General features: G+C 40.8%; 1 protein-coding gene across 1 annotated transcript; it reads left to right on the forward strand.

Annotated features, from left to right (window-relative positions):
- The first annotated feature begins 4,283 nt into the window (after window positions 1-4,283).
- LOC115791509 (CXADR-like membrane protein) lies at window positions 4,284-25,177 on the forward strand. The gene is made up of 7 exons (XM_030745588.1): window positions 4,284-4,323; window positions 8,494-8,651; window positions 9,611-9,809; window positions 17,134-17,301; window positions 17,690-17,812; window positions 24,184-24,325; window positions 24,802-25,177. The coding sequence occupies exons 1-7, from the start codon at window positions 4,284-4,286 to the stop codon at window positions 25,175-25,177; spliced, it is 1,206 nt and encodes a 401-aa protein (XP_030601448.1).
- Window positions 25,178-25,896: the final 719 nt, after the last annotated feature.

Raw genomic sequence — 25,896 nt, forward strand, 5'->3', positions numbered from 1 at the left:
GCTTGATCACGGAATGATGAGATGTAATACACTCCTGATCAGAATCTTAAGACCAGTTAAAAAATTGCAAGAATTTGCATTTTGCACTATTGGATCTTAAGAAGGTTCTAAGTAGAGCTTCACGATGCTAGAAGAAGAGATCTGAGCAAGAGACAAAAACTTTGGAGCAGGAAATTTATTGAAAACTGCATTTACACTCAAACATGATTTTTTCAGCTGATCAAAAGTTTAAGACCACAGCCTTTAAAAAACAAAAGCTGTGCAAAAATGTGGATTCCACGTCATTTTCTGTCAAGTCTTTCCACAGTCGAGACCTCCTGATGGCAAAAGCAAAAAAGCTCACTGACTTTGAACATGTAGGATTGTTGAGCTGCATAAGCAAGGCCTCTCACAACGTGCCATCGCTGCTGAGGTCGGACGCAGTAACACAGTCATTTTGCATTTTTTAAATGATCCTGAGGGTTATGGAACAAAAAAGTCAAGTGGTAGACCCAAAAAAAATTTCACCAGCGCTGAGCCGCAGGATCCGATTGGCTGTCCGTCAAGACACGGGACGATCCTCTACCCAAATTAAGGCCATTACTGGTGCTGACTGCAGCCCAATAACCATCAGACGGCATCTGTGAGGGAAGGGCTTCAGACACAAAAAACGTCTTCAAAGGCCACGTCTTCTTCAACGCCACAAAATTGCCCATTTGGACTCTGCAAGGGTGCACCAAACATGGGACACTGAAAGGTGGAAGAAGGTTGTCTTCTCTGATGAGAAAAAATTTAACCTTGATGGTCCTGATGGCTTCCAACGTTACTGGCATGACAAGGAGATCCCAGCTGAGATGGTTTCTACACGGCACAGTGGGGGGAGGGGTGCCATCATGATTTGGGGTGCGTTTTCCTTCAATGGAACAATGGAGCTTCAGGTTGTGCAGGGGCGTCAAACAGCAGCTGGATATGTGGAGATGTTGCAGCGGGCATCCCTCATGACTGAGGACCCTCGTCTGTGTGGTACTGACTGGGTTTTTCAACAGGACAATGCTGCAGTTCACAATGCCCGCCTGACAAAGGACTTCTTCCAGGAGAACATCATCACTCTTTTGGACCATCCTGCATGTTCCCCTGATCTAAATCTGATTAAGAACATTTGGGGATGGATGGCGAGGGAAGTTTACAAAAATGGACATCAGTGCACAGTGGATGCCCTTCATGAAGCCATCTTCAACACTTGGACCAACGTTCCCACTAGCCTCCTGGAAACACTGGCATCAAGCAAGCAAACGATTGTTTGAAGTGATCAATAAGACTGGTGGAGCTGCTCATTACTGAGTCCTTTATTTGACACTTTGATTTCTGTTTTGAGGGGGTTTTCGGGTTTTTTTGAGCTTTTTCTTTTTTTGACCTAATCATCCAGGGACAGTAGCACCAGTAACGACTCAAACACGCTCAGATTCAAAGCTAAACTGGCGGCTGTTGTAAACAGGCATGTGCAGTGTGCAGGTGTATGAACTTTGAACTTTTGTAGTACAGTTTACTCAGTCTTTCTAAGTTTGTGTGAAAGTGGAAAAAAATGATTGAAATAAGAGCAGCAAATCCATGATAAAACTCACGCTGTCTACATCATCTGATTATTACATCAATACATTTTACAAATATGTCAGTTTTTACTAAGACATTCATGTATACACTGATTCCTTAAATTTTTCCTTGTAGTTTGTGAAATTTACAATAGTTCATTATAGTGAATAAGTATAGTATATTTTACTATACCAAACGTTGTTTTTTCAGTGTACCTGTGTGAACCACCTCAGCTGGACGCAGTCATTCTGAGGGGCTGTCTGCACGTGTAACAGCAGATATTAGGAGATGTGCCACATTAAGTTCTAACAAAGACAAGTTTACAGCTGCTTTAATCAAATATTCAGTATTTGATTATAAAGCCACTGTTAATTACAAATAGGCTTAAGCACTCCTTATTTTACAGAAGGGTTTAAAGGAGTATCTATGATCATATTTGTTGTATAGGTTCGGGTTCCCCTAATGAATGTGTATTTTCCATGTTAATGTTACTCGTCATATTAGCTGTGACGAGTAACGTTAATTAGCGATTATTCCGTTTATGGCCAAATCTTTGCTTATTCCAAGTACAGAAACCACAGATCGTTGTTTGTGGCTGTTATTGATTTGCTTGTAGATTATGGATCATTTTGTGGTTGATACCAGTAGCTGCTGACAAAGTTAGTGACAACAACCTCGTTACTGAGCAAGAAAGGTGATCTGAGCTCCAGTGTGACAGCTCAGTATTCTGATAGATGAAAATCCTGTTGGACTCATAACTGCTGACTGAGTAGAATTAATGGCAGCTGGCTGCCAGTCTCGAAGCTGTCTCCATGGACTGATCATGGCCTGAGCAGCTGAGATGAACTCCTGCTTCATGCGTGTGTGCCTCCTTTGACCCCTCAGATCAGATGTGTCCCACCTAACAGAGCTGAGCCATCCCACCAGCAGGAAAATCACATGTGGCACTGTTTCCACATGTGTTTGCACAATTACTGACACAATTACTGACATACTTCCTCTTTGCAGTAAAGCAAATCTGAATTTAGCACAGGAAAATTTGTACCTTCTATTTTTGCTCTCACACACTGGGCACAAAGATGTCAGGCCAGCAGTGCGTCACAGTCCGTACAGCTGATCAGTGTCCAAGGAAGGATATATAAATAAAAGGAGAATCAATAAGAAGCTTAGGCTTTCATCCTCAGCCTCTGGATAATTTCCTGCCAGTCAGCAGTGCCAGTCTCAGTTAGTTTCCTGCTGTGGCCGGTAAGCTGATAGCCCCTCTGGATCATACCCATTGTATCATGAGTCCTCTCTGTTTGAGGATATTGTTAATGTAACCAGGGCAGGTTACACTCCCTGAATGTTTAAGGTATATATAGTGGTTCAATGTTATAGTAATCTAGGTAGGTTAGCCTGTAACTGTGGTGGCACTGTCCCTCAGCTGATACTGTGGGAGAGATGTCCTCTAGTCAAAATGACACCAGTTTAATCTTTTCAGTTGTGTATTTATTGTGTTCCCCTTTGATGAACTGTTTTGTTTTAACCAGTTCATCAGTAAATGTCACCTAGCTGTCTTTTGTTAGCATGGTAGGTTTTAGCACTGTTGCTACACAGCAACTAATTTGGTTACTAAATGTTTGTGAGCACGCAGCAACACAATGTTCACACACACAATTATTAGGGGATGTGACTGACATATTTTAAAACAATAGGTGTATGCCATTTATGTAATTGTTATGTACGTGGTGAACTGTTTGTCTGGACTGTCACAACCATAAACTTTCAGCCCCCTGACAGGTGAAATAAACTTTAGAGTGAGAGGGAAATTATCTATGCATGTGTATATTAGTTTTCTCACAGGCAAGAATCCTTTGTTTGTTTGTTTTTAACAGTAAAATTTTGGCTTAGGGCCATATCGCTGAGAGCACACCCAATCTGATCTGATTTCAGGAGATATGCAGGGTTGGGCGAGGATAGCACTTGCATACCACCTGGGAATACCTGGTACTGTAAGGCACATAGAGAGTGGTTAGCATTGTTGCCTCATAGCAAGAAGGTTCGTCGTTAAAATCCTAGCTGGTGTCTATGAAGTTTCCATGTTCTCCCTTTGCCTACATGGGTTCGTGCTGTCACTTGGTGTTGGCTCTCACTGCAGTATCGTATCACCGTTTGTTCCTGAGCACAGTGGTGCATTGCTGTGTCTATTGTATTTATTTATTTTACCAGGTAAAATGTTTGAGAACCAGTTCTCATTTACAATCATGACCTGATTATTAGCTGTATAATCTGTGCAGCTTGATTTTTCTAGATAACATATTTCAGTGTAATCTTCCCATGCTTTATCCCAACCACACTTTCTACTGAATCACCTGTATTCACATTATTTGTTTAGCTTTTGGGAATTCTCTAACAGCCTAGCTCTTAGCTGACTCACTAGCAGCATGGCATAGTTTCCCATCCCTCCTGTATGGAGTAAGATAATTTAATTCTAACATTTGTGTTTGTATTTGAAAACTGTGCGGATTAGGATTGTTTTTCTGTGAGTATGAATCTAAAAGCTGTGAGTGTAGCCTTGTGAATACAACTCTAATTTCTTTGACTACGAACTCCTCCCCTCTGTGTGGACACGAATTCAAGTTTGTGGGTACGAGTAGAAAAATGTTGAAATGACGTCACAGGGCAGAGTAATCGACCCGCCATTATATCAAACACAGCAAGCTCCAAATTCAAAGATGGCTGAGGACAGTGGACGGGGTGGAGCTGACAGCTCAGGTGATGCATGTATCCGGTATTTATATACATATATTAAAAAAAAATTACCATTTAAAGTAATAACTGAGCTGGTACAATAAAGTTTATGGTAAATGGACTAGTTCTTATATAGCGCTTTTCTACTCAGTCAGAGCACTCAAAGCGCTTATACAACATGTTTTACATTCACCCATGCACTCCCATTCATACAAGCACTTCCATGTTTACTAAGCTAAATGCTTTTAATTAGCTAACAGTCACACACATTCATACTCCGACAGGACGGTCAGAGAGCAACTTGGGATTAAGTATCTTGCCCAAGGATACATTGGCATGTAGCCTGGAGTAGCCAGGAATCGAACCGCTGACCTTCTGATCAGTAGGTGACCTGCTCTACCTACTGAGCTACAGCCACCCCAGTTTATCCATTTGAACATTAAGTATCTTGTCTTTGTACTGTTTTTAATTGAATATAGGATTTGCAATTCATCATATTCTGTTTTTATTTATGTTTTATACAACATCCCAACTTCATTGGAATTGGGGTTGTAGACTGGGAGGCAGAGCCTTCAGCTTTCAGGCCCCTCTTCTGTGGAACCAGCTCCCAGCTTGGATTCAGGAGACAGACACCCTCTCTATTTTTAAGATTAGGCTTAAAACTTTCCTTTATGATCAAGTTTATAGTTAGGGCTGGATCAGGTGACCCTGAACCCTCCCTTAGTTATGCTGCAATAGACCTAGGCTGCTGGGGGGGTTCCCATGATGCACTGATGCTACGTTTCCACTGCTGAGGTGCCAGTGCTGGTGTCTGTTTCAATGAACCGGCGAAACGCTTAAGAACGGGCCGCGTTCCCACCGTGTTTCTGTGAACTGCTCCTTTACGTATGAGTGTGGGCGGGTCCTCGTCTGGACACGGAAGCCGAAGCACACAAACGTGGGAGAACACGCTCCCATTTCTGTGCTGCAAATACGTTTTAGGGTCCAAACCAAACTACTGCAGCATGGAAACACAGACAGAGATTAGAGCAAGACGACAAGTACGCACTTTGTGTTCTTTTATCTGTGATACGAACTGATACAAAGCAGCAAGTTCAGCCTTAGAGCCCAACCTAATTCACAGCCGTGAAAATCGCTTCACTTCCCTCATGTAATACACATGTAATATGGTAGAAAACTTGATGTTGAGACGGCAGAGTCACGCCCTTCTGCTGCTTTCATCACATATTCTTGGTTCCAGACCAGCTAGCTTGAGGGGCCGGAGTTGAACCCGTTTTTTGGCCGAGCACCGAGTGTTTTGGTGGTGGGAAAAAAACGCTGAATGGTTCAAATACTGGAACTCTGTCCCTGGAAAAAGGGCCTGTGAGGAGGAAGCGTAGTCCTAGAAGAAGAAGAAGAAAGAGCTTTATTTGTCACATACATTTACATGCAGTGAAATTCATTCTCTGCATTTAACCCATCACACACATGGAGTATGTAGTACACACAGCACAGCATGGAGCAGGGGGCAGCCAAAGGGCGCCCGGGGAGCAACCTGGGGGGGTGGGCTTGCTCAGGGACCCACAGTGATGCCAGCCCGAGGATTTGAACCAGGGTCCTCTCAGTGACGAACCCTCTTCTTCTCCCCTAGGCCACCACTCCAGTCCTAAACAGAACCCCCCGGGTACACCACCAACCTGTTTACGTCTCTAACCGTTTTTCCGCACTCTGCGACACACCTGCCGAGGAACAAACTCTGGTTATTGGCGACTTTGAGAAACGCGAAGCTAATGACACTAGCGACCATAGTCAAATCTCTTCCAGGGGCCAGAGCAGGCGACATTCAAGGAAATTTGAAACTGCTGGCTAAAAGTAAACCTAGATTGGGTAGGATCATAATTCACGTTGGCAGTAATGACACCTGGTTACAAGCATGCCCACCACTTTAATCATACTCTGGATCTTGTCCTGACATATGGCATAGAAACTGAAGACTTAACAGTATTCCCTGAAAGCCCCCTCCTGTCTGATCATTTCTTAGTAACATTTACATTTACTTTAATGGATTACACAGCAGTGGGGAATAAGTTTTATTACAGTAGAAGTCTTTCTGAAAGTGCTGTAACTAAGTTTAAGGATCTAATTCCTTCATTGTTATGCTCTTCAGTGCCAACACAGTACAGAGCAGCTACCTAAACTCTGCTCCCAGTGAGGTCGATTATCTCGTCAATAGTTTTACATCCTCACTGCGTATAACTTTGGATACTGTGGCTCCTCTGAAAAGGAAAGCTTCAAATCAGAAGTGCCTGACTCTGTGGTATAATTCACAAACGCACAGCTTAAAGCAGATAACCCGAAAGCTGAAGAGGGAATGGCGTCTCACTAAATTAGAAGATGCTCATTTAGCCTGGAAAAAGAGTTTGTTGCTCTATAAAAAAGCCCTCCGTAAAGCTAGGACATCTTACTATTCATCATTAATTGAAGAAAATAAGAACAACCCCAGGTTTGTTTTCAGCACTGTAGCCAGGCTGACAAAGAGTCAGAGCTCTGTAGAGCCGAGTATTCCTTTCACGTTAACTAGTAGTGACTTCATGGATTTCTTTACAAATAAAATTTTAGACATTAGAGAAAAAATTATTCATAACCATCTCAAAGATTTATCTTCATGTTCGGCTGCTTTCAGCACTGCTGGTATTTGTTTAGACTCTTTTGCTCCAGTTGATCTTTCAGAGTTAACTTCAATAGTTACTTCCTCCAAACCAGCAACATGTTTGTTAGATCCCATTCCTACTAGACTGTTCAAACAAGTCTTTCCATTTATTGATGCTTCAATCTTAAAAATGATCAATCAGTCTTTATTAGTTGGCTGTGTACCACAGACCTTCAAGGTGGCTGTAATTAAACCTCTGCTTAAAAAGCCATCACTGACCCAGCTGTCTTAGCTAATTATAGGCCAATCTCCAACCTTCCTTTTCTCTCAAAGATTCTTGAAAGAGTAGTTGTAAAACAGCTCACTGATCATCTGCAGAGGAACGGTTTATTTGAAGAGTTTCAGTCAGGTTTCAGAATTCATCACAGTACAGAAACAGCATTAGTGAAGGTTACCAATGATCTTCTTAGAGCCTCTGACAGTGGACTCATCTCTGTTCTTGTCCTGTTGGACCTCAGTGCAGCTTTTGATACTGTTGACCATAACATTTTATTACAGAGATTAGAGCATACTATAGGTATTAAAGGTACTGCACTGCAGTGGTTTGAGTCATATTTATCTCATAGACTCCAATGTGTTCATGTAAATGGGGAGTCTTCTCCAGACACTAAGGTTAATTATGGAGTTCCACAGGGTTCTGTGCTAGGACAATCAGTGATGTCAGTAACGCGTTACTCTAATCTGACTATGTTCTTTGGTAACGAGTAATCCAACGTGTTACTATTTGCAGTCCAGTAATCAGATTAAAGTTACTTATCCAAATCACTGCGTTACTATTTTTGTCATTTTCCTCAGTACAAAGATATATTTTTGCTTTCTTCTTGCGTCTCAGGGAGTGACGTCTGGCCATTGTGACAATTAAGTCCTGTTTTGAGCATGAGGACAATAATAGCACACAGAGACACAAACGTAAACAATGGAGGGAGAAGAGAGATACAGGCACTATTGTGAGTTTGTGTCAGCTAAAGATGACAACATCAAGGTTAGTTGTGCGCTCTGTGCTGGTGACAAAGTGCTATCTAGCTTCAAAAACACTACATCAGATTTGAAGAAACATCTGCACAGTCAATAATATATAAATAATTATAATTAATAACAAAACACTACACAAACTAAGAATCTGTTTACAATAAGTAAACTGAAACAATGAAACAGAACCACAAAGGAAAGAACACAAAATGCTGGGCATTCTGCCCAGGACCATGTCACCTCTGGTCATATAGTTGATTGTGAAGGAATAATAATTCGATAGCATCTATTCATGCAGGATGTTAAGGAGTTTGCAAGACTGAAACTGAAGTTCATATTGTTGGTACATTGGGTACAAATCTCACAAATTCAGACTGAAATACCACAGATCCAGAAAAGCCTCTGTCACCTTCACATGACGTCATAGCTGTGAAGTAAGAGAACAGTGTTGGATTTGGATTTGAGTTGTATAACTCTGTTTGTGTTGATATCTGCTGCAGTGAGCAATGATCTTGAAGTCCTCTGTTTCTCTGCAGTTCTGCTGGGTGTGCTAATGACACGTGCACAGACAGAGATGAAGAAAGTTGTTGGAGACAATGCCACACTGCCCTGCCACCATCAGTTCTGGGTTGGTGACGACCCCACTCTGGACATTGAATGGCTGCTTCTGAAGCCAACCAACAGGCAGAGAGTGGTATGTGTCTCTTTATGCATGAGCTTGAATGTCTATTTAGGATCGACTACTTTTTTATTATATGCTTTTATTATTCCATAATTTTGGAATTTTTAATAATAAACATATAAACATTGTCAGGCCAATAGAAGACAGGCTCTGAAAACCAAAAATAATTCCTATGAACATCAAATAAACAGTTTTTACTTATAGATAACAGTGAAGATTATTCAAAATTATTATAAAATTATAATAAAATTATTATTCAAAGACAGTAAAGAGGAAATTATTAACTTTTCCATCTGTTGCATAACTTCTCTGAAAATCATATAAGTTAAAAATCAGCCTCACACAGAAAACTAGTTTTTCTATTTTGGTTTACTGTGCAAATATACAGTATTTAGTCATTTAAGTAGAAAATAGTCTAAGTACCACATGAAAAGACATCATACTGGTGCAGATAGAAAACAGCATTTCTCTATAACCGGTGCAATAAATGTATTTTGAGTTGTTCCTGTTAAATGCAAAGATAAGAAATAAAGATTTTTAGAGTGCAGATTTGAGCCGAAAGTTCACTGTTCAATTATACAAACTCTTCAACCAAAAACAGCAAAATCTGATATTTTTACACAATCTTTTTCATCCACAGCAAAATTTAAAAATAGTTCTTCCTTTGCACATGCTCCACCTACTTTCATGAAATTCAGCATAGTAGTTTTTGTGTAATCCTACTCCAGGGATACAAACAAAATGGCAACAATGTCTCTTTGGCATTGGTACTATATTGATTAATTCCAAGACTTAATTATTAGACATTATGAGCATAAAGAAGCAGAAGTCATGGAGAAGAAGTTTGACTAGAATTGCTAGTTGTTGTAGAGAAACTGGATATTCTTGCTCTTCCTATATGTGCATTACCTTGCTTAACATGTTACAAACTACTGCCATTATTACCCACCCATTTCATTTCCTGCCACCAGGTGATTACCTACTTTGCTGGACGGGTTTTTGACCCAAATGAAGGAGAACGTGGTCGTGTAGCTTTTGCTGGAGAGTACTTAAAAGGTGATGCCTCTTTGCTGATCAGTGATTTGTCACTGACAGACTCTGGAGAGTACAGCTGCAAAGTGAAGACTGGTGCACAGTACCACTGGAGCACCATAAGTCTCATAGTTCTCGGTAAGTAGCAGACAACACTTTAGAGTAACTACAGATCAGGAGAAGAAGACACATGAGAATACTATACAAAGTGAAAGTGTCATTATATGAAGCTATTTGGATTAGAGCAGTCAGTATACACTTTATGGGCCAACTATACATTGTTGGAACTGCTCATGTCATGTAGTGCATAAAAGTTGCATTTTTTGAGCAACTTTTATGCACTATGTACCTCAGCACTCTGTGCCCTGCACTGTTACAGAGCTGCCACTTTGTGGCTGAGTTTCCTTACTGATTGTTACTGATGGTTCTTGTGCAGGGCTTTTCCACTCTACTTTGAGCAATCAAAGCACTTACAGAACATGCCTCATTCACTATCTTCACACACAAACGCTGACGGTTGCATTGGAGAGCAACTTTGGGTTCAGGATTTTGCCCCAGGATTTGGCATGCAGAGTGGAGCAGCCAGGGATCAAACCACCAACCTTCCCAATAGTAGGTGACCCGCTCTACCTCCTGAGCTAGTGCCACCCCAAATCTAGGAGGGAGGGAATGTCACCCCCCTCCTTGATCAACAGGCTGTTACTGCCTTTAGAAAATGGTTATTAAGGCAAATGAGGTCATTTAAAATGCACAGGAGTTCTATAAAAAGAGCCAATACCTCTTTCCTATCCAATATATCAGTGGCATAAATGTGATTCCACTCCCTGCTCCACAACAGGGATCTCAGTGATCAGTGATTAGCGTAAGAGCTGTGCACCAGTTTTGTCCACGCTGCTATACACCATGTTTGTGGTTAGTAAGTTGCTTCTTCCCAAATACAAACCAAATCATGGACCAATGTAAAGAAATAAAATGTCATTTTGAAAAGCACTAAGAAAACTAATTAGGTTCAGCACAATATGTAGTTCTTTATGTAAAATTAAATTCCTGTTTATTAAAGTAGATTCAGTGTAGTGTCATACTGTGTAAGTCAGATTATTAGGCTCTCCTGACCAGAAAACACAAAACAGGGCTGGACTGGGACAAAAAATCAACCCTGGCATTTTTGTCTTAGACCAGCACACAACTATGTCTTAATAGCATTTGACACTGTCTTACTCTTAGTCAGTGTGAGCATACCTTTTGCTAATAACACTTTTATACGTTTTTTACACTTACTTTAGTAAAGCTTAAATTACAAAGCTTTTACGTATCATTTAGCAGTTTTAAAATCTGTTATTTCACCAGTTTGAGTTTTTTTTTAAACATATTTAACCAGCACAGAGGCTACAAATTCAAACCACTGTGCAGCCTTTCAACACACCTTTAACCTAAATATCTAAAATGCTGTGATGTAGCCTAAAATGGACACTTGCTGCTCATCCAACACTCCTCGGCCTTGACCGTTTGCTATTTTATCTCTTGATTATATTGATTATACTAGATTATAATATTTTTATAATATTTTTATTTTAGAGAGTTTGATTTTCTGTTACATGGCACTGAACAGGAGTGGCCCTCCAATCTCATTGTACATCCTGTATAATGACAATAAAGGCATTCTATTCTATTCTGTTCTATTCTATTTTATCAGATTAAGGTGCCGTGGCTGCCAGATTTTGGGAAGTATGCAAATACCAATACATATTGGTACTAATCAATTGCCATTGCTCATTATTCTCATGCAATAGAGCTAAAGTTACATCCATCACCTCAAAGTCCCTGTATTATCCTAACGTTACTACCTGCTTACGTACTACGCTTTCCCGCTCACTCTGTCCCTCGGTGTCCAAAGCCTGCACCTCTGGCTGCTCCTCTGCCTGTCCCTGCTGCTGTCTTCACCTACAGCCTGCTGTTGCTGGAGCATTGCTGTTACAGAGGACGTGGAGGCTACAGCAGTGAACGTGTCTGTGATCTTTACACAGTTTGTAGCATCTACAGTGACACTCTTCAATTTCTTTGAAAGTAACTTCTCTGCACCCCCTTTCTGCCGCTTCGGTTTCTCTGTTTTCTCCGTTTTCTTCGGTTTCTCTCACAGGGGGTCGTTTTGACTGTTGGGTTTTGTCTGTATAATTGTAGGGTCTTTACACACAATGTAAAGCACCTTGAGGCGGCTGTTTGTTGTGATTTAGTGCTATATAAATAAAACTGAGTTGAATTGAAAAATTGAATCTGATGACACGATTTTAAAAAACGATAATCGACCTGCAGCCTAGGGTGTCCTGGTGCCACATGCACTTATGGACATCCTTATGTTTGAACATGATGTTCATTATGGACAAACTGTGGTTTGTCCAATAACAAGAACACTGCTTGGGTTCAGATCAGGCAGGCCATTCCTCCCAGTCACACCCCTCCAGGTCTCCAAGTCTCCCAGTAGGACAACAGAGTCACCGGATGGAGCACCTTCAAGCACTCTGCCCAGCAACTCCAAGAAGGCTGAGTACCATCAGCTGTTGTTTGGTGCATAAGGACAAATAACAGTCAGGATGTCACGGTCCTGGGCCATGTGCCCAGCGTTTTGTGTTCTTGCCCTTGTGGTTTTTTCTTTGTGTTTCCAAATTTACTTATTGTTTAGATTCTTAGTTGGTTAGTGTTCTGTATTTTGTTATTAGTTATAGTTAGTTATATTGAATCCCTGTGTTCTTGTCTTCCCCACATCTCTGTTCTCCAGTGACTGTTTAGTTCCTCTGTGTCTGAATCCTTTGCCTCGTTTGTCTTGGTATTCGGTTGTTTCCTGTTTTACTTTGTTAGTCTTAGTCTTCGCTGCCTTGTGTTTAGTTTTCATCCTGGTCGTGTCTTTTTTAATAATTCCCAGCTGTGTGTCCACCTGTTCGCGATCCTCTCATTATCCCGTGTCTATATTTAAGTCCTCAGTCTGTGTCAGTTCTTTCTTGTGTCCTCGTCAGTGTAGTCATCATTGCTGTTGTCAGGACTTCCCTGTTGTGCGCTTTCGGTTCATGTTTATGTCTGCGTTCATGTTCATGTCTACGCTATAGTTTATGTTCAAGCCAAGTCTAAGTTTAAGTTTCATGTTTGCATGTGAGTTAATAGTGTTGTGCTGCTGCTACATTTGCTATTAAAGCTGAAGTGTAAGATCAGTTCACGCCTCTGAGTGGGGGTCCTCTCTGCCTTGCCAGCCACAGCACCGCATGACACAGGACCTGTTCCCCAGCATGAAGCTGTTCACTGGTCGAAACACTGAATAAAATGTAAATAAAACAGAATGCAATGATTTGCAAGCCTTTTAAACCCATACTTTATTCACAAAAGATACGACGTACAGGCAGAAAGCTGAGGGGATACAAGGATACCCACCCGAGGGCAACTCCAGACTAAATCTGAGGTCAGCCCCTCTCCAGAGGACTGATTCCAGAGCCCAGGCTCTGGGCCCGACTACAGTACCTGGTAGCTCCACCTGGTCCACTGTCCTCAGCCATCTTTGAATTTAGAGCTTGCTGTGTTTGGTATAATGGAGGATCGATTACTCCGCCCTGTGACATCATTTCAACACTTTTCTACTCGTACCCACAAACTTGGATTCGTGTCCACACAGAGGGGAGGAGTTCAGAGTCGAAGAAATTAGAGTTGTATTCACAAGACTGCACTCACAGCTTTTAGATTCATACTCACAGAAAAACCATCCTAATCCACACAGTTTCTCAATTACAAATACGAATGTTAGAATTGTGCACACAGCTCTGCTATGGAGTTATCTTACTCCATAGCAGAGCACCTACTAATCGGAAGGTTGGCGGTTCGGTTCCTGGCTGCTCCGGGCTGCATGCCAAATTATCCTTGGGTAAGATACTCAACCCCAAGTTGCTCTCTGATGCAAACGTTGGAGTGTGAATGTGTGTGAATGTTAGACAATAAAAGCACTTAGCTTAGTTACACATGGAAGTGCTTGTATGAATGGGTTTGAATGGGTGAATGTAAACGTGTTTTATAAGCGCTTTGAGTGCTCAGATAGAGTAGAAAAGCACTATTTAAGAACTAGTCCATTTACCATCTTCTGCAGGGTTTCATGATTTACAGAGACGGTCATCCATGTAACCACTAGACACTTGCATAAAGGGGGTCCGGGTGAATCCTGAGGAGAAGGAGAAGTGAATCAATGGGAGAATCACAGGGAATAACTAATAGCAGGGGAAACAATGGAAACCTTATTTAACATGTGCAATTCCAGAAGGGTTACGAATACGAATGCCTTTATTAGTCCCCAACGGGGAAATTACAGTTAACAGAACACCCATCCAAGAAACACAGACATAGAGACAAACACAAACAGGGGGGACAGGTGTCTGGGATGGAAAAAACATCTACAGGAAGAAGATGGAGGACCAGCTACAGCAGAGCAACATCAGTGGGGTTTGGAGGAGTTTGAACTCAATTTCAGGCCACAAACCAAGCCCTAGGATTGTGGGAGACTTAGAGTGGGTTAACAACCTGAACCAGTTCTTTAACAGGTTTGACCAGCCACCCACCCCTCCCCCAGCCCAGTCCCCCCCGCTGTCAGCCCCACCATCTTTAATGACTGCCAACCTTTCTTCTTCTTGGGACCTCACACCTCTCAGCTCTCAGCCATCACCCACCCCCTTCACTTCTGAGGACTCCATCTCACAACCCCCACCCCCCACCTCCATCTTGTCCCTCTCAACTCATCATGTGAGGAAGGAGCTACGTAAAATCAAGGTGCGAAAGGCTGCTGGTACAGACGGCATCAGCTCCAGGCTCCTGAGGTGCTGCGCAGATCAGCTGTGTGGCATCATGGGATACATGTTCAACCTGAGCTTGAAGCTGGGGAAAGTACCACAACTGTGGAAGACCTCCTGTGTGGTACCGGTACCAAAGACCAAACATCCAAAGGATCTTAGCAGCTACAGGCCGGTAGCCCTGACATCGCATCTAATGAAGACCCTCGAGAGGCTGGTCCTCAACCATCTACGCCTCATGGTGTCGTCTTCGTTGGACCCGCTGCAGTTCGCCTACCGGCCTGGCATCGGGGTGGATGACGCCATCATCTACCTCCTGCACCGAGCTCTGACCCACCTGGAGAAGCCTGGAAGCACTGTGAGGATCATGTTCTTTGATTTCTCCAGTGCTTTTAACACCATCCAGCCAGGACTTCTGAGAGACAAGCTGGAACTGTCAGGAGTGGACCACCACATCTCCGAGTGGATACTGGACTACCTCACTGACCGCCCACAGTACGTGAGGACACAGGGCTGTGTCTCTGACAGGCTGGTCTGCAGTACGGGGGCCCCACAGGGAACTGTGCTGGCACCGTTCCTCTTCACCCTCTACACTGCAGACTTCTCCATCAACTCCCCACGCTGCCATCTGCAGAAGTTCTCTGACGACTCTGCCATAGTTGGCCTCATCACAGGTGAGGATGACTCAGAGTACAGACAGTGGACTCAGGACTTTGTGGACTGGTGCCAGCGGAACCACCTCCTGATCAACGCCGCTAAAACCAAGGAGCTGGTGGTGGATTTCCGCAGGCGCAGACCCACCACACGGACACCGGTGAACATCCAGGGAGTGGACATTGAGATAGTGGACTCTTATAAGTACCTGGGTGTTCACCTAAACAATAAACTGGACTGGACTCATAACACTGATGCGCTCTACAGGAAGGGTCAGAGCAGACTCTACCTGCTGAGAAGGCTGAGGTCTTTTGGAGTGCAGGGGACACTCCTGAAGACCTTCTATGACTCTGTGGTGGCATCAGCCATCTTCTATGCAGCAGTATGTTGGAGCAGCAGCTTATCTACAGCTGAGAGGAAGAGGATAGACAAGCTCATCAGGAAAGCCAGCTCTGTCCTAGGATGTCCTCTCGACTCAGTGCAGGTGGTGGGAGACAGAAGGACTCTGACCAAAATAACATCACTGATGGACAAGGTCTCCCATCCCATGCATGAAACTGTTGCTGAGCTGGAGAGCTCCTTCAGTGACAGACTGCTGCATCCTAAATGCACAAAGGAGCGTTATCGTAGATCCTTCCTCCCAGCAGCTGTAAGACTTTATAATCATCACTGCTCCCAACAAAAACCACAATAACCTACACAATGTAGGATAATATATAATATACTGTAAATAGTCCGGCACATCATGCACATTGTATATAGTGTTATTATTAGTAGTATTAAGGTTAATCTTGTTTGTTGATTTTATATATATTTATATTCTTTTCTTAATAGTGTGAATTATTATATTTTTACTTATATTTATAATAACTGCGGCTGCTGTTACACCCAAATTTCCCCTCTGTGGGACAATAAAGGCTGTTTCTTCTTCTTCTTCTTCTGAGGTCATGCAGCCGGCGCTACCTTTAGCAGGAAAACAGAAAGAGTTAACAGGTCAGTGTGCTGATGAAATTCTGCAGCTCCGGGAGGGGGTAAGAGAGGGCAGGCAGGTCGTACGACATGACCCCCGGGATCGTTGGGACACACAAATTTGTCCTCAATGATAATCTGGTAATTCACGGAGAGGACTGAAAACAAAAAAAGGGTTTTCATTTACATTTATATTAGTCGGTCTGATTAATTTTGAACCTCTGATAAAGCTGGACTGTGTATAAGAATTGCTGTAATTCTTGAGTTCATGCTAATTTTCTTTAAAACAACCAGAAAAGCTGAAAGTCTGCACTTCATTCACATATTGATTGTATGATTTACAATCAAATCAAACCCCTGTGGTCGGGTTTCTTTGTCCCAAACAGTATGGAGAGTCTGTACACAGACACTAAGACTACAACAGGGCTGAAAAGATGTGTGTGTGTGTGTGTGTGTGTGTGTGTGTGTGTACAAAATGATCTCTGAGATGTTATCAGATGATGACACAAAGGTGAGAAAAATCACGGTAAAATTCAACAATGTGGCAAGACATGATATTAATAGTGCAGAAAATATATATTTTATTTTATATATTGGGAGTCAGTGAGTGATAACATTATAACTCCAGTTAATTATTTGTGAGCTCTTGGTGCTGCTGTTTATTTGTCAGTACAGTTATATTCATTTCTGTTAAGTTTTCATGTCTTAGTTAAAACAGGATATGATATGGAATGGTAATAGAGGTTTTCCCCCAAAAGTGTAGTAAATTCTAGAAAATACACTATACTGTATCTGCTGTCTTAGACATTAAATCTTATCATGTCATATAGGCTACTTATATGGTCTAAATAAATTTGGTATAAACACTTACCATGAGGGAATTCTTGGCCTGGGTCAACTGACCTGAACCATACTGTGAAGAAATGAAATCTGAACAGTATATACATGTAATACATTCCAAAGGGAATGAGTGAGTAAAGAAAGAGCATTTAAGAATATCTGTATGTGTATCTGGCTGTCTACAGTGAAGCCCTCTAAGCCACAGTGCTGGATGGAGGGCAAATTGTTGGAGGGTGGTGATGTTAAGATGAGCTGCAGGTCTGCTGATGGCTCAGATCCCATCCACTACAAATGGGAGAAAGTACTGGACAAGGGCAAATATGCTGGCAAGCTGCCTCCACTGGCCCTGATAGGTAAGTCTGCCTGACAGATGTATCTAGGATTTCTTTCTTTTATGCAACACACACACACACACACACACACACACACACACACACACACACACACACACACACACACACACACACACACACACACACATTACACTATAGGAGCAGTGTGCAACCACATTTTACTTAGACTGCCTGGTAACAGAGATGCAGTTGTGATTTCACAGCTGCTTTATAGACGGTGTAGATCATGCACATCATGTACTACTATACAGACAGTGGCTATGGTTATTTGTTTATGTGATCTTAAATTTAGAGACATTTATTTCAGTAGAAATCAACTTAAGTTTAAACTACAGTATAAACCAGTAGTACACACTCAGATACTGTCATGTCATTCTTGGTACTTCAGATTTGAAAAACCCAGAGATTGTGACATTGAGGAATTTGACCAGGGACAGTACCGGAGTCTACAAATGCACAGCCAGCAATGATGTGGGAGAAGAGAGCTGCACAGTGGAGGTCAAGCTGCACTGTGAGTAACAACTTTTTCTGAAAAATGAATGAACACAATTTGGATGAGGAGCCCTCCTTGTCCCATGTTGTTGTAGACCTCACCTGTAAATTATTTTCACACATGCTGCAAACCACAGCGGTCGCCAACCTTCTTTGAGCCTTTGACCGGTTTAGTGTTAGGCAATATTTCCACGGACCGACCTTTAAGGTGTGGCGGATAAAAGCGTCAAAATAAACGATTTGACCGTAATCAAAAAGGTGCTATTTTCTAATAATAATAATAAAAGTGAATCCACTGTGTATTCATATGCAACTCTATCAGCAGCGTCCTCTAACATCGCAGCATGAATAACATCCTCTCTGCCCACAACCCTCTCTGGTCACCATGGTAACATTTAAAGATGCCTTCAAAATAAGATACACAAATACAGTAGAAATCACCTCAGATTCAAATGGCCCATGGAATTTCATCCGACTAGAAAGAAAATCCATCTTAAGCGTAAGTCGGATAAAATCAGATTCTTCAAAATATCCGACAGTTTGGGGTCTAATATCGAATTCTGCGGCAGTTTCTTCTGCTTCATCTCTGGATTTTGTGCAAGGGCCCTGTGTGTTTTTGGTTTGCTTAATTTTGTCCGTTCTGTTTTGGGTTTTGATTGTGGGGTTTGGTTATGTTTTGCTTACTAGTTCCTTATTTTTGCATCTTTGTCTTCCTGTTTTACTTTGATAGTTGTCTGGTCCTTGTCTGTTGTGTTCAGTTTTGCTTCCACTAGTCTTGTCAAGGTAATCAGCATCACCTGTGTTCCCACCTGTTTCCTCTTCCCTCATCAGCCCTCCGGTGTATTTAAGTCCCGGGTTTTCTCTGCCTGTTGTCGTGTCGTTGTCATTTGCTCCCCCTGCTGTGTGCAGTCTCTGTTTTGTCTTAGTTCTCAGAATTCATGTCAAGTTATTCTTCTGTTTTTCTGAATTTGCTGCTGGTTCAGTCCAGCCCTGTTTTCTGTTCTGCACTCGCCAAATAAAGCTGAAAGCTCCGTCTTTCGTGTCCTGCGTTGGGGTCCACTTCCTGCCTGCCACACCGCCGTACATGACAGATTTGCTTCCACAAATTTTATAATCTCCTATTTTTGCTCCTAAGAGTGAGTTTGTAACTTACGCTTGCTTCCTGCTGCCATGATTGTCTCCGGTGAAATGAACTGATATAGACACTAAAGCGTCTCCAGGCATGGTTAGTGTGTGTAGTTGTGCATTTTCATTTCATTTTCATTTTTACTTTTATTTCATTCAATCAACATATGAATAATTCTTAAAAGAACTAAAAGAAAAAAAAATCATGAATGAAAAGGAGCAGAAAGAAGTATAAACTTAAAATATCTGCCCCTCATTCACACAAACACACACACACACCAAAAACTAAAATAAAATAAATTTTAGCTATTCAGCTTGGAAGACTGTTACTGGCATATTTCAAATATACAAAGTTACAGAATACACAACAAAAAATACAAAACTTCAACTTATTCAGTACCATACCGCTTCATCATAATAATTTTCAAATTTCTTTTAAATAAAAGACTGAGATTTTATCTCACTGTCAAGATTGTTCCATAAACTGACTTTAACTGAAATACATCTTTCCATAGTCATTGTTCTAAATCTTGTTTTTTATTTAATTTCAGTTCCTTTTAGATTTTATTTACTTTCTCTTTTAACAAATCTATGTTGAATATTGATTGGTAATATTTGTTTATACACTTTGTACATTTTTAAAAAAAATATTGTATTCTATCAATTCATTAAATTTCAATAAATTTAGTTGTATAAATATTGGATTTGTGTGATCTCTATATCCACTTCCATTTATAATTTTAACAGCTCTCTTCTGTAAAAGAAGAATCGAATCTACTGTACATGAGTTTTACGAGTGCTACCCCACACTTCCACACAATATGTCAGATATGGAACAATCAGTGAGTTATACAAAACATACAAAGCTTTTTTATTTAATAATTCCTTTACCTTATTTAAGACAGCAATATTTTTGGATATTTTAACTTTAATATAGTTTATATAAGCTTTCCATGACAAATGTTCATCTATAAGAATACCCAAAAATTTAATTTCTTTTGTTTTTGTATTTCTACTCCTTCAACATATAATCGAGCATCAATACTTTTTTACTATTATAAAATATCATAAACATTGTTTTATCAGTATTTAAAAATAATCTATTACTATCAAACCAGCTTTTAAGTTTTATAAATTAATTTCCAACCATATCCAACACTTGTTTAATATTTTCTCCTAAATAAAATAAAGATGTATCATCTGCAAATAAAATACACTTCAGTGATTTTGAAACCGTAGTAATATAATTAATATACATAAGGAAAAGTATGGGTCCCAGGACCGATCCCTGTGGTACTCCACAACTTATATTGCAAATAGCAGATTTTCTATTATTAACTTCTACAAACTGTTTTCTATCCTTCAAGTAACTTCTAACCCACTCATGTGCCACTCCTCTGATTCCATATACTGTATGTACAATTTATCTAATAATGTATGATCGAATGTGTCAAAGGCTTTTTGAAGATCTACAAATATACTTACTAAATATTGCTTTTAATCTGTTGCAGTTGAAATTTCTTTTACTAATTCAGTTATGCTTGTTGCAGTCGAACGATTGGGTCGAAATCCATACTGACAGTTGCTTAAAATACTATATCTATTGACAAATTGATTTAATCTAGTAACGAACAATTTCTCTAAAATTTTTGAAAACTGTGGAAGCAGTGATATTGGTCTATAGTTACAATATTCATGCTTATTTCCACCTTTATAAAGTGGTATTACCTTGGCAATTTTCATATGGTCTGGAAAAACCCCTTTTCTAAATGATAAATTGCATATATACAGGGGTTGGACAATGAAACTGAAACACCTGTCATTTCAATGTGGGAGGTTTCATGGCTAAATTGGACCAGCCTGGTGGCCAATCTTCATTAATTGCACATTGAGTGTGAAGGTTCAATTAGCAGGGTAAGAGCACAGTTTTGCTCAAAATATTACAATGCACACAACATTAATGGTGACATACCAGAGTTCAAAAGAGGACAAATTGTTGGTGCACGTCTTCCTGAAGGCGGTGTCGTGTATCAGGATGACAGTGCACCAATACACACAGCAAGACTGGTGAAAGATTGGTTTGCTGAACATGAAAGTGAAGTGGAACATCTCCCATGGCCTGCACAGTCACCAGATCTAAATATTATTGAGCCACTTTGGAGTGTTTTGGAGGAGCGAGTCAGGAAACGTTTTCCTCCACCAGCATCACGTCGTGACCTGGCCACTATCCTGCAAGAAGAATGGCTTAAAATCCCTCTGACCACTATGCAGGACTTGTATATGTCATTCCCAAGAGGAATTGATGCTGTATTGGCCGCAAAAGGAGGTCCTACACCATACTAATAAATTATTGTGGTCTAAAACCAGGTGTTTCAGTTTCATTGTCCAACCCCTGTATGTGAATGTTTCGATAACTAAATCTATGATACTTTTAATAAATGCTATATTCATATGAACATAATCATTAAAGGTCTTATTTGGACACTGTTGTACAATTTGCATTATTTCATTCATCTCCACTTTCTCAAGGAAAATACTATCGACATCATCAACAATTGCTTTTCTAATATTATAACCATTTTTGACTTTAGGTATCTAACATTCACTCACATTCATACTCCGACGGAACGGTCGGAGAGCAACTTGGGGTTGAGTATCTTGCCCAAGGATACCTTGGCACGCAGCCTGCAGTAGCCAGGAATTGAACCACTGACCTTCCAATCAGTAGGTGACCTGCTCTACCCACTGAGCTACAGCCTGGGTGGGTTTCCTCCGGGTACTCCGGTTTCCTCCCACATTCCAAAGACATGCACTTACTGGGGTTAGGTTAATTGGCTATTCTAAATTGCCCATAGGAGTGAATGTGAGTGTGAAAGGTTGTTCGTCTCTCTGTGTTGGCCCTGTGACAGGCTGGCGACCTGTTCAGGGTGTACCCTGCCTCTCGCCCTATGACAGCTGGGATAGGCTCCAGCCCCCCCGCGACCCTGACCAGGATAAGCGGAAGCGAATGGATGGATGGATGGACTTTAGGTATTTGTTGAGCCAATTTAGGACCAATATTTACAAAAAAATGCATTGAAATCATTTGCTATATCACTTTGATCATAGACGTCTTTATTATCTTGAACAAAATGATTTGGAATTTTAAGTTGCATTTTCTCCTTTTTTACAACTCTATTGATTATTCCCCATATTTCTTTTGTACTATCTTTATTCTTGTCCAATAATGTACTATAGTATTCCTTTTTTTTTGCCTTCCTTTGTTCTTAACTTTAAAAACTTTCTATATAAATAATTCTTTTTTTACAAGCATTTTTTAACCCATTTGTCAACCAAGGTTTAATTTTTCTTAGTGTTACCTACTATTTTGATTAACTTACAATTCTTATTATATAAACCAGTTAACAAATTCAAAAATGAATCATAAGCAATATTCACATCATCTTTATAGACTTCATCCCATCTCTGTTTCCTGAGATCTTCTCTCAAGGCATTCAAAGCCTCAGGCGATCTATTTGTTATTAATATTTCCATTGGATCTTGTACTATTGCACTATAATGATTCTCATAAATAGTAAATACAGGGAGATGAGACTGTTTCTTGTGTTTTTGCATTGGATTCCGTTGTGACTGAGTGTTATGCACCTTAACTGCCTGCACTTTTAAAGGCTGCTAGGATGCCTGAGCTCCCTGCACCCGTTCCTGTTCCTCAGGTAAAAGGTAAATGGACTGGTTCTTATATAGTGCTTTTCTACTCTACGTTAAACACTCTGTGCTTTATGCAACAGGCCTCATTCACCCATTCAAACCCATTCATATAAGCACTTCTTTCTAAGCTTAAGTGTTTTCTATCTAACATTCACACACACTCACACATTCTCCCGAGTTCTAGAGTTCAAAGTCATCTATGCCAGAGGTGTACTGTTGCCTCTTTTGTCAACTGCTAGCCAAGCTTCCTGGGAGTCTTTGCCACTGGCCACGCGGGAACTGCTTTCCCTCCATGGTGGGACTCGGCCCATAGTTCAGGTCCAGTGATCTGGGCAGCCTCCTGAACTGGGTGGTCTCCCTTGCCAAACCCCTTGGCTTGGGCAACGGCCTGAACTGCTTATTTTGGTCTGTGTGGTCTTTTGTTGTTTTGTTTTGTCACCATGGTGCATCTGCAAATTGAAACTGGGCTTGATTTATCTACACTGAAAAAATTTAATCTGACTTGAATTAAAATTGTTTTTACACAAAATTGTATTATTTTAGTTAAGATAAGCAAGATAAGGCCATCTAAGTTAGCAAACTTGCAATACAGTAGCAAAATGTTTGTGAATTGTGTGTAAGTATGATCAGCAAAACATATTTAAGCCTACCCAAGTTAAGTCATGTATTTTATTTGAACTTAAGTAATATATCTACAGTTTGACAGTTTTATGTTTGTCATGTCAAACATTAAACACTGCTCAAAAAATTATAGGAACACCTTTCAATCAGAGTATAACGTGAAGGCAGTTAAACTGGAATAAACTGGAGTATTGATCTGATCGGTTAAGACGCAGAGTTTCAGCTGCTTTGGTGTTAATGAAATTAACACCAAAAATTAACACCCCTTAAGCTGTGTGTTTTGTTTTTCGTGTTCTCCCAGGCTTCCGGTTTGTTTTGTGCCTTGGTTGAGATTTCGAGTTTTTGTATTTTGTATTTTTGAGAATAAACCAGTTTTAGTTTACGTCTGTGTCAGTCCTGCATTTGGGTCCTCTCCCGCCGCACACAGCCCCTCATCATGACAGTTTGTTGCTCATCACAGCCGTTGGTTTATTTCTCAGCACAAACTGGGGTACAGAACGATTGCTAGTGCTAATGGCAGTGCCTGCTAGCAAACTGTTGATAGCAATCTGTTACAGTAGCTAACAACTGAAATTCGCAGCACAATGAGCGCCCCCCCCCCCCCCCCCCCCCCCCCCCCCACACACACACACACACACACACACAGTAAGGTGACCCATCTGACTGAAAATCAACCTCACATCAATATTTGAAAATGAATTGTAGCTGATGGTGAATATTTTTTAAAAAATATCTGGCTTTGTCTTTTTAATAAAAGGGTGTGTTATATAGGTTTTAGGAATAGACTAAGACTGGGAGACAAATACTTTATTTAAACAAAATTGCATACAATTTAAAAATGGCAAAGGTGAATTTTACGCATTGGTGGTTCCACTACCAACATAATAGAAGTGTGTCTTACACAAATACTTGTGTGTTTTGTCATTTTTGGGACAGATGTAAGGGGTAATGGTGTGGTGGCAGGTGCGGTGGTTGGTGTGTCCTTTGGTGCTCTGCTTATTATCCTCATCATCTGGTTGGTATTCTGCAAAAAGGAGATGAAGAAATATGAAGAAGAGGAGATCCCCAATGAAATCAGGTATCTGATGCAGAGAATCTTTCTCTGCCCCCCACAGTTTTATGAAATAAATAAGTATAATTGCTGTACATAATACAGTCATTCTTTCAGCCATCATTGCAAATCATTGAAAGACATTTAAAACAGTGATCTATAGGACTTCCCATCTGACCCAGCAATACTTCAGCAGGAAACCAAAACTTCAAACTGATGAATCCCAAAATGACAGTATCCGTTTATGGCATTTGCTATGACAACAGTTAGTTTTTACTCCTTTTTATAAATTGTACTGTTAGCTATTTGAATGAATTTTAATAACCCAGACTGGAATGTTTACAGAGCAAGAAAGTTGAAAGCAAATGTTTGTTGTCTCCAACTAAGTAAATATAACTTAAATCTTACTTCTACTTTACTAGAGCAAAACCATTTTGCACTTTTTCCTTAACAATTTTAATTTCGCTCTGCTAGCAAATCATGCTGCTGTGCTCTCATTTCAGGGAGGATGCAGAGGCACCCAAAGCCAAACTAGTGAAGCCCAACTCCCTCTCCTCATCTCGCTCTGGCAGCTCCCATTCAGGAACCTCCTCCACTCAGTCCATGATGCACAACACGGGCCCCAGAGGCCAGCGCACCTGTGTTCCTGCTGTGGCTGCCCTCCAGGAAAACTCCCAGGCTTCCACTTTCCCACAGTCGCCACCTGATTGCCATCAGACCATTCCCAAGACTCCTGAACACCTTTTTACACCCACTTCCATGTCTGCCTCTCACTCCAACCCTAGCCCCCCTCCAAAGCTCACCCCTGGGAACCTGAACTGTGTGGGGGCGACTGCTGTTATGATCCCTGCGCAAACCAAGGCCTTCCAGACTGTGTAAAAGAAAATCATACAGTTAATTTATTTAAATATATTCTTGCCATTTACGTTCTGAAGGAACACAGCCAGTGCTGACCCTTTAAACCTTTATGGATTTACTGGGTTTCTAGGTTTTAAAAGAAAAGGAAACTCTGATACTGGAGCATCCGTTGGTTATTTATGGAAGGACAGGACTGGATGAACCAGGATGAATTAGAAAATGCAGGGTGGACTGAAGCTGAATTAAATGAGGACATCGACATCACTAGCATTTTTATTCTCTTTGTAGGATACAACAGACTGCTTACAGATACACAGTTCGTGAACAATATTTCATATGAAAACACATAAGTCAGTGTGTTGTTAACAACCCAACAATCTCACATGCATCTGTTAATACCTATACTTTTGACTGAATTGATAAAAGTAGTTAATTGTAGGTTTTTACTGTATGGATCAGCTTCAACACAGTCTCACAGGCAGTTTGTGAAAAAATGTAATCTGTTTTCAAGTGTTAGTAGACACTATTTTTAAAAAAATAATTTTTCATGTATATGCACATAAAAAAACTCTGATTGCAGTTTGTGAAATAGTGACAAATTTACTCTTTTGATTTGTGGCCATGGACATTAAAAATTGTGCTTTGGGTTGGAAAATGCAACCACAGAAGGCAACATCTAGAAGTTCTGGCATAAGTCCCAGGATCTAAAAACTTGTTTAAGCAACAAAGTTCTTGGCTAG

Source organism: Archocentrus centrarchus, chromosome 14, assembly GCF_007364275.1.
Source record: "Archocentrus centrarchus isolate MPI-CPG fArcCen1 chromosome 14, fArcCen1, whole genome shotgun sequence".
Taxonomy (NCBI): Eukaryota; Metazoa; Chordata; class Actinopteri; order Cichliformes; family Cichlidae; genus Archocentrus; species Archocentrus centrarchus.

Excerpts from the sequence above, each read along its gene's own strand:
- LOC115791509 (XM_030745588.1), top strand. The coding sequence starts at position 4,284 with ATGGCTGAGGACAGTGGACGGGGTGGAGCTGACAGCTCAG. Across the intron at positions 8,652-9,610 it reads CAACCAACAGGCAGAGAGTG|GTGATTACCTACTTTGCTGG; the intron begins GTATGTGTCTCT and ends TCCTGCCACCAG. Across the intron at positions 17,302-17,689 it reads GCCTCCACTGGCCCTGATAG|ATTTGAAAAACCCAGAGATT; the intron begins GTAAGTCTGCCT and ends TTGGTACTTCAG.